General features: G+C 34.9%; 1 protein-coding gene across 2 annotated transcripts; it reads right to left on the reverse strand.

Moving 5' to 3' along the window:
* Window positions 1–3,983: 3,983 nt before the first annotated feature.
* Window positions 3,984–10,422, reverse strand: alkal2b (ALK and LTK ligand 2b). Of its 2 annotated transcripts, none has more exons than XM_039669023.2 (6): window positions 10,192–10,422; window positions 6,308–6,603; window positions 6,084–6,137; window positions 5,914–5,994; window positions 5,691–5,764; window positions 3,984–4,023 (listed from the first exon to the last, which is right to left on the reverse strand). In XM_039669023.2, exons 2-5 carry the CDS (start codon window positions 6,549–6,551, stop codon window positions 5,700–5,702), a joined length of 444 nt encoding a protein of 147 aa, XP_039524957.2. In that variant the 5' UTR covers window positions 6,552–6,603; window positions 10,192–10,422; the 3' UTR covers window positions 3,984–4,023; window positions 5,691–5,699. The 2 variants fall into 2 exon arrangements, with proteins under 2 accessions (XP_039524957.2, XP_039524950.2); XM_039669016.2 differs by lacking the exon at window positions 10,192–10,422 and adding an exon at window positions 7,197–8,044.
* Window positions 10,423–12,482: the final 2,060 nt, after the last annotated feature.

Here is a 12,482-nt window from a genome sequence, read left to right on the forward strand (position 1 = left end):
ATATGTTACTTATATGTGTTATATGTTACTTGTTAAAAAGAACAGTGCCACAAAACCATTTTAAAATGCTGAGAATTCAGCTTTACCTTAACTGGAATTAATTATTTTAAAATATATTTAAATAAATTTAAAATTATTCAAAATTCTAATAATATTTCACAATATTACTGTTTTTTTACTGTATTTTTTTATCAAAAAGCATTGTGAGCTAAGTTGATTGTATACAGAGACCAATGGTTATATGATCTACGGCTTACAATGTTTTTGGAAAACGCAGCTCAGGTGGTTTTATCAGCAACATTTTTAAAAGTGTCAAAGGGATAATAAAACGGGCCATCTCTCTCTCTCTCTCTTTTTGATGCCAAATTTCTCTTCACTCATATGCTATATTCCCTCTTATACAGTATGACAATATGTTGGGGGGGGGGGGGGGGTAAATGTAAAGTTCAATACATTTTGAACTTTATCGATCAGACTTATATTACAGATTATTATATTACACAGAGAGACAGAAATCTGAATTCTTTGTTATTATAAGGATTATATTCTTTTATAACTCAGAGGAAGAGACATAAGGATGGAAAACAGTTTAATGGAACCTTTCGTACAGATAGTCCAGTGATTTTTTTAAGGTTTTTCATGTTTGTTAATGGCATGTGTTGGTTATGAAGTCAGGGATGGACAAATATCTTTTAGAGCCTAATCGCATATGCATCTTTCAGCCTTTATGCTATAATCTTGAGGCGCTTTCATTGGCGGATACATTGTTACTTTGAACATTTTCAGATCATGTGCTCAGCAAAGTCTAATCAGCTTATGGAGTTCTTTGAATGCTTCATGTCACCTTTATGGGAACCTTTTCCAGCATATTACCAACTGGAGTGGGAAAAGGGAAGAAGCATTAAGCCTAGAATGACATTTTGTGGAACACCTATCTAGACAATTGAAATTAAACCCCTCAGTAATGTTTTGGACTTCTGTTAGAGACGTTTTAAAGAGAATGTCCCGGCTTCAACTTGTGACAAAGCACAAAATGTCTTTAGTTTATTTGTCTTATTATATATATATTCTATATATTAGATATCAAAAATATATTCAAATGAATATACTGTGTTGCATACATGTAAATATACTGTATATCTGAAATAAGATTTGTCGTAATATGCAGTGTTGCAGGATGAATTTCAGTTAGATGGACCTTCAAATAGAATTTTAGATTATATCAATGACTTTTCTATTAAAGCAAATGCAAATTGCAGTTTTGTTGTTGCTCAGTTGCTTGTGACACAATCGTTGCATGCGGTTAAGGCTGACGTGGAGGGATGAGTCACCAGATGTCGTACAGTTCATTTATAATCCTCATCAGGTCATATTTGGCCAGTTTTGTTCCTGATCTTTGGTTTTAAATCACTGCTGTGTGCACATTCACGTCACTTTACATTATCACCAGTGGCTATGTGGAACATATGGACAAAATCCAACTGTATAACCTCTATGCACTGAAATTTTCAACAATAATATTAAATTCAAGAAATGTCCAAATCTTTATCATCATCTCTTGATGGTCAGTCACAATGGTAAATGTATATTTGCTGCTTAGTACTCTTACTCTTACTTGGCTGCTGCCCAGAATTATAGTCAGACCAGCTAAACCACAGTGTTGGCATCAGGTAACTAGTGGGAGTTCCTAAGCAAGACAGAAGAAAGATACACACGCATTACCTCAGCAGACTGATAAAATTGCATGCAATGTGGCTGATTAACCACAGAAATTGTATGCTAAACCAGTCTTGAATGCTAGATGGTTACATACATGTATAGGGCTTTTGGCAAAACGAGAATTCCCATTTGCAATTTTTTCATCCATTAATTTGATTGTTCTTTCTTAAGCTTGAGCACAAGTGTCACTAGCGTGTCTGAACAAATCAAGAACTATAGTATAACTCTGTAATAGTAAACCAGAAATAATATGGGGTTTTATCGTGGTTCAATTAAATCATAAGTTGGATGGGCTGCTGCTCAATACCAAACTTCACTCTCTCTCTCTCACACACACACTATAAATATATACTATATGCAGACTTATATGTTCACATATACCAGTCAAATGGCAATGTACAGAGATGTATAAAGTACTAGAAACCTGGACTTGAGTAAAAGTACAAGTGCTCTATCAAAAAAGTGACTTAAGTAGAAGTTGAAGTGCTCTTTAAGCACACTTAAGTAGAAGTACTAGAGTATTCAACATTTTTTGTACTTAAGTAGGCCTATTGCAAGTAGTTTGTTTTAAAATTCACTACTTAAGTACTAAAAGTAAGTACAAGTATTGTGTCATGTAATTATTAAAGAAATCAGTCAAAAGTTTGAACTAGCAATCAAATAAGGCGCTTTGGCGGGATACAAATTTGCTTTGGCAGCCGCCAAAAAAATGTCATTGCGGGACAACCCCTGCATTAGTTGTCAATGTGTGTGTCAATCAATACCATTACCCTATACAACTGGCGTGTGATTTAGGCAGCATGAAAGCCAACTTGCAACAAATGATTCGTAAAATTTTTATAATTGTAACGAGTAACTAGCAGAACATTAAAAAAATATCGAAGTAAAAGTATTAAATTCATCGAAAGTAAAAGTAGAAGTATGAGAAAAAAACAATACTCTAGTAGAGATACTAAACATTACTAAACATCTCTGTACACACACGCACTATATATATATATATATATATATATATATATATATATATATAATTGATACTAATTGATAAGTATGTAAATGCAATGAAATGCCAAATGCGTATATATATATATATATATATATATATATATATATATATATATATATATATAAATGTGTGTGTGTGATACAGTATATATAGGCATAGTTGATGTGAACATACAAAGTTAAATTGGACTGTAAATAGCTGTAATGACTGAAATCATGCATTTCCTCTGCTTTACAGAAAGGAATAGAATGAGCTGATTAACACACACACAAAAAAAAATCACCCATTTTTTTACCTTTTGAAATGTTTTTTTCCCTGAATAGAATGCCAATGCAAACATTATTTCAGAAGGCTGTCGCTTAAATGTGCTGTTATGACATCAGCTAAGAGCACTGGTACTGTTTTCCCACACCCTTATGGGTCTCATACCTCTCAAAGATGGATTTATCGGCAAAACGGAGTGGGAAACTATGACAAGCAGCAATAGCATATTATAATGTGGGATAAATTATTGGGCATTTAATTGGAATAAATAACTTCAAATTCATCCGTCAACACTCTTTAAACATTATATAACAAATATGTTTATTTAAAGATCATATGTTATATATATACTGTATATATTTACAATATTTACAAACTGAACTCTAACTTAGATGTTTATACATTTGACAATAGCAATATTTAACAGTTTGAATGTATATAAATACATAATATAAGACATTCAATATTAGCAAAATGCAATTCATTTCTTTCACAGAATAAACTGCAACCAGTAGCATTAATCACTGCCAAGACATGTCTTGTAAAGACAAAAAAGGCAAGAAAATATCATGCAAATCATAATTCAATCAAAGGATTTAGCTCTGGATTTGAGGAATGTGGCTTAGAGGTTGTCAGATATATTGGACCAAAGGCTTCTTTCAGCCAGTAACAACCTTTGAACATCTGCAAAACAATATCTAAATCATTCTTCAACCAAAAACTACCTGTGAAGGCATATTCAGCTTATAATAAAGGTGACAGCCAGAGTTTGTGGTTTGGCAGCAGGACATATTTTGTTGTTTTTCCCATTAAACATTGTCTTCTTCATTTTCACCATGACCATTTCCTTTAAACTTGGTTCTAACATCAGTCTGTATGTGATAAGAAAAAGGTCCAAAGAGGAGTTCCATTTCATTGCAAAAATAGCTATGTTTATGTGATAAATATGATTGTTCTGAATTAATTTAATTTCCCTGTTTTTTTCTCCAAGGCACTATTCTTGGTTCTCTTTACTTCTTCAGGTCTGTAGATATCTGTAAAATAAAACATTGATCGGCATTAACAAATAATTACAAGTAGAGTACTAGAAATGAGAGCTGGACCACTGCATGCAATAAATAAAAAAATACAATATATATATTCAATATAAGCTATAATTCGTTTTTAAAAGGCAGAGGATGAAAAACAATCTAAAATAAACCTGGCTAGTGTGGATACAAAGACACACATAAGAGCAAATTGTGCAACACAGATGGTGAAAGGACTGCAGGTTTAATGTTACACTGAGAACTAAAGCAGTGCCTTTAAGAAAAGAAAGGCCATTGTCCATAAGTGTGGTTCTTCACTTTAAATAGTTAACATGCCATTTACAGTCAATTGAGAACATAATCCCTGATTATATTCATGTACTTTTTTTGACAAATGTACTGGTGCCACCGTTTAACCCGCTTACACTTTTCTTATGTTTTTTGTTCAATTAATGGAGCAGTACTGTATTTTTTTAGGTTAAACAGCTAAACAAAAATTTCATCCAAATATAGGGGAAACCACAAACTACCTCAAAATAGGAGAGAAGAGACAGTAGGCTATCCCAATATGCCAATTAAGTATACTGTACTTTACCAGTATACTTAAGCTTGATTAAATTCTATTATATGTACCATGTGTGTGTAATGTTTGATGCTATTTGTCGTCCCTTCGGGGACACTAAAAGTATATTTCAACTTTGAATAACTTATTTTAAGTATTGCTCAAATTAACATTAGTTTAGTTCTCTTTTAAAACAGCCTCTTTTTTAAATAACAAATTTAAAGGGATACTCCACTTTTTCTGGAAATAGTTCATTTTACCACTCCCCCAGAGATAAACAGTTGAGTTTTACCGTTTTCAAATCCATTTAGCCGATTTTCTGATATATAGAAGAATATCAGTAACCAGACAGTTTCTGGTCTCATTGACTTCCATAGTAGGAAAAAATATACTATGGAAGTCAATGAGGCCAGAAACTGTCTGGTTACTGATATTCTACTGAATATTAAAAATATTGCTGAATACATTCGAAAATGGTAAATCCCAACTTTTTAACTCTGGGGGAGTGGTAACATGAGCCTATTTCCAAAAAAAGTGGAGTATCCCTTTAAATTTGTTATTAAAAAAGAGGCTGTTTCAAAAAAGTACAAACTAAAGATAATTTGAGCAATACTTAAAATAGATGCTACACAGGTACTTACATGAGCAAATTATTCACTATAGCTAAGAAGTTAGTTCATTCATTTTGAATTGATACAATCTACTTATATCTATGTCTATTTCTATCTCTGCACTTAAAACAGCCTTTTAACTGAAATATAAAAACCCCGTCATTCCAAACAGGTGAAGTAAAAGCTATTCTGGGTGGGAGCTCCGTAATATTAGAAAGGTCATAAAACAGTTAGGTGTAATATTTCTCCTGTAGAATTATGTTTAAGTATACTTCTGTGCGTAGATTACACATTGTGCGTGTGTAACCAGAAACTGTCTTTTTTTCAGAATGTGGTCACGAGAATGTTGGGATGATTGTGTCCTTGAAGATAACGACTAGACATTTGATCACTCAATGTGTGTCCTGGGTAAATATTTTCATAACAAACATTTTAGCACTAATTGCGGAAACAAGTTTACCATAACATACATTATGTTAACTATTATGTTAACTATTCACCTGCGGCATTTATCCCTCTGAGCACCGCTGACTCATTGCTAGTCTTGTAAGAAGCCGGGCACATCTTTTATAATCTAGAAAAAGACAAGACAGACATTTAATTTGACATTGAAACTATCTTGAAGACCAGTCCCATATAAAAACAATATGCATGCTTAATCATTCACCTGAATAAATGGCAAAACAGTTATAATGTAAATGTATTTGATGAAATGCCACTTACAGGCTGGTATTGTGCAGTCCCTGGTATTATGATAGAGTTTATAAAAGTGTTTACTGCATTTGGGGCTAAAATAAAGCGGCCCTGCAAAAATACAGAAAGACAGATTTTAAATTGCTGTTAATTCACAAAGATCATGAGGAAAGTGCACAGAGATACTGACATTTGCTCACCTGTTAAATGTTTTAAAAATCTCTCCTTCTGTCGAAGATCTCTCGGAAAGATCTCTGTTAAAAGAGGAGGCGTTACTCAGGTCAGAAATTGCTGTACAAAAAAGTGATTATTTATATTTATTGGCCACAGAATATGAAATGCCACATAACAGATCAAGTCAAGTATGGACTGCAATGCTTTCATTTCCCAAACACAGTCAGTCAGTGAATGTGATGATGCTTACCAAGAATGCGTTCATGCTGATATGACTTTGTAACTTTGTTCACGTCTTTTTTTTCCACCGAATGCTCGATGGTCTCAGGGGGTAGCTGTGTGTTTCCCTCGCTGTGATGCTCCCGTGCCTGTCTCACTCTGTTCACAAGGAGGTCCAGCAGACTTGTGTCATCCCTGTCTCTCGGTTTGCAGTAGCCGGTGGTGAGGATCAGGAAAAGGAGCCCTATGAAGACAGGTGTGCGCACTGCACTCATGCTGAAAGGTGGGCAAAGAGAGCCCCTCTGCCCTGCGTCCAGTCTTACAGACCTGCAAACACACCATCATCATTTCAGTTCTCTGGCACCCACTTGATTTACTGATTCATGTTAAATTGCTTAAAACATGCATGGATAGTTGACACATAATTTGATCATGAACATTTTAGGTTTAAAATTATAAGAATGCATACGTCTTTTAATATTACACTATTTTAAACACTTAAACAAATGTATCCCAAAAACTTTAAATAAATATGAGATCATACAACTGCAAGCATAATGATAAAATAATGACCAAAAAGCAGTTTAAAAAAGTTTTAGATGGAGTATAGCAGGAAACGTCAACATCTCAGTGGAATGTACATGTCAACTACCCTTATTTTCCCAATAATTTGATAATATCCAGCTAAAAGAAGTACACAATCTCTTCACTTATTCTGAAGTTGTAACATGTAATGAATAAAGTTCTAGATTCACTTAAAAACAAGTTAGTGGAGCTTCGGTCACTGCTCAATATATCTAAACAACCATAGCATCACAGATTCACACAAGACTCCCAAGTTTTCTTCACTTTTACGCACGAACGCTCTTGCGCAAAGGCGCTTCGCGAACACGTGTTTGTTTGGTAAAGTAACAAATTACCTGATTTTCTTCAATGCAGATTTAGTTTACACTTGTTCGACGGCCTTCCCGTGGGTTTAATAATGTTAACGCAAAGCACATCAAATAGACTCCGCTGGCGTCGCCTCTCCAAAGGTACTTCCACAGGCTCTAGCGCACCATGACACAATGGGAGCCAGTCTCTTTTATATGTTTAAAGACAGCCGTGGTCATCTGTTGATCGTGTTGACTCGAAGTGGGTGGAAATTGACGAAAGTCCGCCGCTTTTAATTTATTTATTTTCCCCCTCCGGTGCGTAAAGTTGCTTCAGATCATCCGGCATGGGTTCCTCACTTTTTATTGTCAGTTGCAGACGTAAGGAGCTGTCCCATGTGGATTACCCCGGCATGTCTTTAATTAGAAACGCGTTAAGAGCACTCCTTAAAAAATGCATTTTAATTTTGTTGGATCACCGTCTCGTAACGCGCATCTTCCGGTGGTCCAATTTGGCACGAGTAGAAAGATTCTCACCAGAAGTGCTTTATCTGTCCTAATTCCTCGATGTATTAGGCTAAATGACACTAAGTGCGCGCGGTGCTTCTTGGCTCCTTTATCTTTAAAGTTTCCCCGAACAGGATGCTGCGGTTTTGTATTTCAGCGCAAATTATCATCAGAAACCATCATGGTACGAGCTTGAGTGGGAAGGCAGAATCTCCTGGAGACTATCCACAGCAGTGTCTATGAGAAGACTGAGGCCTTCTCCAATATTGGTTTCGTTCTCAATCTCGACATTTTACCACTCCCTTTGAGTAGGCTATAGAAAAAAAAAATAACAACTCATATTTCATTCCCCTCCTCTTTGGCTCTCAAACGCTTCAAATACGAGTTGCACACCATTCTGCCGTGCGCTTCCATGTCCATGGTAATCAGGATTAGGCTACATACCTTGGGAATTATTATTAATCATGTAGCATGGATTAATCTGGTTTAACGTGATGCAGAGTTGAGGCACAGCTCAACAGTGCCACACAGTGAATGCCTTCATTTAAATGATAAGTGTTATGAAATGAGCACAAGTTGAAACTATTGAGATAGTTCAATCAGCAAACTTAAAATTCTTTTATCATCTACTCATCCTCATGTCGTTCCACACCTGTATGACTTTCTTTCTTCTGTGGAAGAAGAAAAATGATGTGTGTGTGTGTGCGTCTGTCTGTTTTGACAAAAACATGAAGCATAAAAAGGAAAAAGATAAGGTAAATGATGATATAATTATTATTATTACCATTTTAACATTTCTGTGTAAACTAACTTGATCACGAAGCAGGTGAAATACTGTATGTGACCCTGGATCACATGGGTATATTTCTGGGAATAGCCAACAATACATTGTATGGGTCAAAATGGGTCAATTTTTTCTTTTTTAAATGCCAAAAATCATTAGGATATTCAGCAAAGATAATGTTCCATGAAGATATTTTGTAAATTTACTAATATATAATATATAAAACATTTATTTTTGTATGCAGCACAATAGCGAACATAAATTGACAACTTTAGGTGATTTTCTCAATGTTTCGATTTTTCTTTTTTCACCATCAGATTCCAGATTTTCAAAAAGTTGAATCTCGGGCAAATTGTCCGGTCCTAACAAACCATACATCAATAGAAATCTTATTTATTCAGCTTTCAAATCCAAAATTGAGCCATGTGACTGTGGTCAAAGGTTCCCTTGTCCAGAAAACTCACTAAACTTGAAAATTTTACTTTACTTAATTCTTGACAAATTGCTTATGATGTTCCTAATTTATAAGTCAACTGGGATAACAAGTAAATGGGAAATGCTTTCATAAATGTGAGGTAAATTCAAAGTTGTTCCAAAGTGACAGCATCCAGTTATGAGTTAACTGCACCCAAAACAGTAGAAATTGCAGAAATTATTGTGACAAGTCAAATTAATGAAAACAAAAATATATAAAGTTATATATTAAAGGACAACTCCGGCGCAAAATGAACCTTTGGTCTAATTACACGTTGCTACCTAGTCAACCGTTATCTGAGATTTGTTTTCATGATTGCCGAATGTAAATAGTTTTATCTCTAAAAACAGTTTAGCCAATAATGCTAGTATATAGGGCATAGAGTAATGACAAATAAAAATCGCTTGTTATTACCATTAACAAGGCTCAAAATAGCCCCACACCAACAGGACAGCATAACAAGGGTCCCTACATTCAAACCGAAGCATTGAGAACTTTGTCAGTGTCCATACAGTTTAATAAGAAGATGTTTTATACACACAGTAAAAAAAAATTAAAAATAAATAAATAAATAAAAAATACAAAATAATAATAATAATAATAATAATAAAAACTTCAGTCTCTACCAGTCGATCTACGAGCGCCGATCCAAGTGCGCTGAACTGTGCAGAATCTCATATGGTCCGTTGTTTCCAGAAGAAACACAAACACAAACCGTTTACTTGTCTTCAATATGTACACGTAGCCTACTGTTCGCGCTCACCTTACCTTTATTCACATCTCACCAGCGCACTTGGATCGGCGTTCGTAGATCGACTGATAGAGACTATTTTTCCAAGATGGCTTCTTGTATTCGCGAAATTTACTGTGAGTATAAAATATCTGCTTATTAAACTGTATGGACACTGACAAAGTTCTCAATGCTTCGGTTTGAATGAGGGAACCCTTGTTATGCTGTCGTGTTAGTGTGGGGCTAATTTGAGCCTTTCTAGTGGTAATAACAAGCGATTTTTATTTGTCATTACTCTTTGCCCTATTTACTAGCATTATACTAGCGTTATAGGCTAAACTGTTTTTAGAGATAAAACTATTTACATTCGGCAATCATGAAAACAAATCTCAGATAACGGTTGACTAGGTAACAATGTGTAATTGGACTAAAGGTTCATTTTGCGCCTGAGTTGTCCTTTAATGTTAGCCCCTAAATATATATAAAATAATGATGAAAACAATAGAGTTTTCTTTTTACTTTATAGAGTAGCGGAGTAGTTACTCACTTTCACCTCCGTGGCCATCACACAGTTGTTCCTGTCTTTGTACCATATAAATAATGTATTGTTTCCTTTTTTAATGGCCTGTTCCATTTCCTTTATCACCCATAGACCCTCTCTCTTTCTTTCAGTCCTGTAGTCTTTATTTTTCTGCCCCACCTTCTCTTTTCCCCATCCTCTTCTCTCTTCATACTGTACTTGTGAATGAAATGTTCCTGCATCCCTTATTTTATCACCTGTGGTTAAAACGTTCTTCAAAGCTGCCCCTAGTTATCTAAATGACTTAATACATCTGATATGATACACCACATGAGCGGGTGCAACCAAGATAACAACTCAAGTAGTGGCAAGTTGTTGCCCACGGTTTCCACACGTATAGTATTCTGTGTTGTTCAGTGCAGTAACACTGCAGAGACCTTGAAACAACAAAATTGGACTCAAATACCTGATCTGCAAATATTTTCTTTGGTTTAAAGGTGAATTGTAATAGTGTTTAGCTATTTGTGTGTTTTTTTGTTTAATTTTACCTAGAGTATAGAGGATAAACACTCCAGCCACAGTCAAGTTTTAAAGTTTTTTCCACCAAGGAAAAAATATAACAGGTCATTTTTGTTGGAATGGCCTACGGTAGTTTGGACAATGGGAATCTGACATTGGGGGTGTGTCATGACAAGTACCGCGAGTTATGCAATCAGATTACTTTTTTCGAGTAACTAGTAGCCTAACAAAACATCTGAGTTACTTTGTTTACCCATGTATTGATTGACACATCTCTTGTCCCCATGTTGAGGTGTGTAAACATGATGGTTGAACTTCTGGACTACATGTAAATGCGAGCATGTATTATATTCTTCAAAATGAATAAAAACAGTGTAATTTTGCACTGTTTTTGCAAACCTAATTAAACATGTTCAATTATTCAAATATTTAGCCATTTATTCTCACTTTATTAAGCAATAATGTTATTGCTGCTGACCTTCAATGATCTTATTCAACCATAGTAATAAGCAAAAATCACTTTCGATAAGTATCACATTTCTGTTTCAGTTTTAAACTCATTCCAGCATAGTCTTACTAATTACATTATCTTTTCATGGCAGAAGAACCATAAAGAGTAGTATGGCAGTATGCAGTATGTGGTTCCATTGGGTGCTTCTTATTTCTAATTTGTGCATCCTCATTTCCTTTCCTTGCTTGCTTTCCTCCCATCTTAGCTCCAGTAATGTAACCCAATACTTTCCATAAAAAGTAACACAATTAGTTACTTTTAGTGAGTAACTCAATATTGCAATGCATTACTTTTAAAAGTAACTTTCCCCAACACTGCATATTACAGACTATTTAAAATATTTTCAAGCTCAGTTAATACAATTCTAAATCTCAATGCAATAATATCAATATATTGTTTGGCCAGCAAATACTTATTTAAAGCAAATATGGCAACTAAGAACACAGTTTGATATTTAGTTTGATTTTATTGGAGCAATTCGCAAAATGTCTTGAACACGAGAGAGAACATAATAAATGGTATATACAAGGGTCAGAAATATATAAACTCTTTAAACTCACAAAAAAGTTTAAAGAAATGTGATTTAAGAACTATAACAGCTATCCGTATGTGCTTAAACATATTTGCATTTTCATTAAATCAATGCAGGCCTACTTTGCTCGACACAACACAAACAGCAACACTAAGCCTCTCACATAGCTTTATCTCCTCCCTGCCTCTCTTCAGAACAATCTGGCATCAGACTCTTTCTTAACAGTCCGTCAATATATTCTGCTCTCACTCAAACTAACTGCAGTGATCCTCTACATCTACTATCACATAATAAGCACTCCAGATTGGTCATAATTCAGTGCTTGGTTTGACAGCAGTCATGTCGACCTGTATCCAAATATGCACTGCACAGTCCAGCCTACACAATCAGCCACTGATCCTAAAATCCACTGATCTTCTTTCAGTCGTTAACTCATTAATCTTGGCTCATGCCAGTTCCCTGTCCACAGCCTTAATCCCTACTGACCTCTTTGCCATATCTGATATCATTGACAACTTTGACAGCAGTTTTGATATGTTTGCTTGATTAGTTACGTCTGTTCTTTGTCACGTCAGGAACATATGTTGGTATTGACTGAAAGCCAAAGCAGCTGTCCATACACGGCCATACCTGATGATTCCAGTTTTTCCAGGCGTTCCGAAACTTGTCGGGAGTTTTTTTTTTTTTTTTTTTTTTTTACAGTGTAAAACTGCTGAGTCAGTCAGTGAACTTGGTTAGATAACTGCTGTATTTCTA

Source organism: Pimephales promelas, chromosome 15 (genome assembly GCF_988280905.1).
Source record: "Pimephales promelas chromosome 15, fPimPro1.hap1.1, whole genome shotgun sequence".
NCBI classification, from domain to species: Eukaryota; Metazoa; Chordata; class Actinopteri; order Cypriniformes; family Leuciscidae; genus Pimephales; species Pimephales promelas.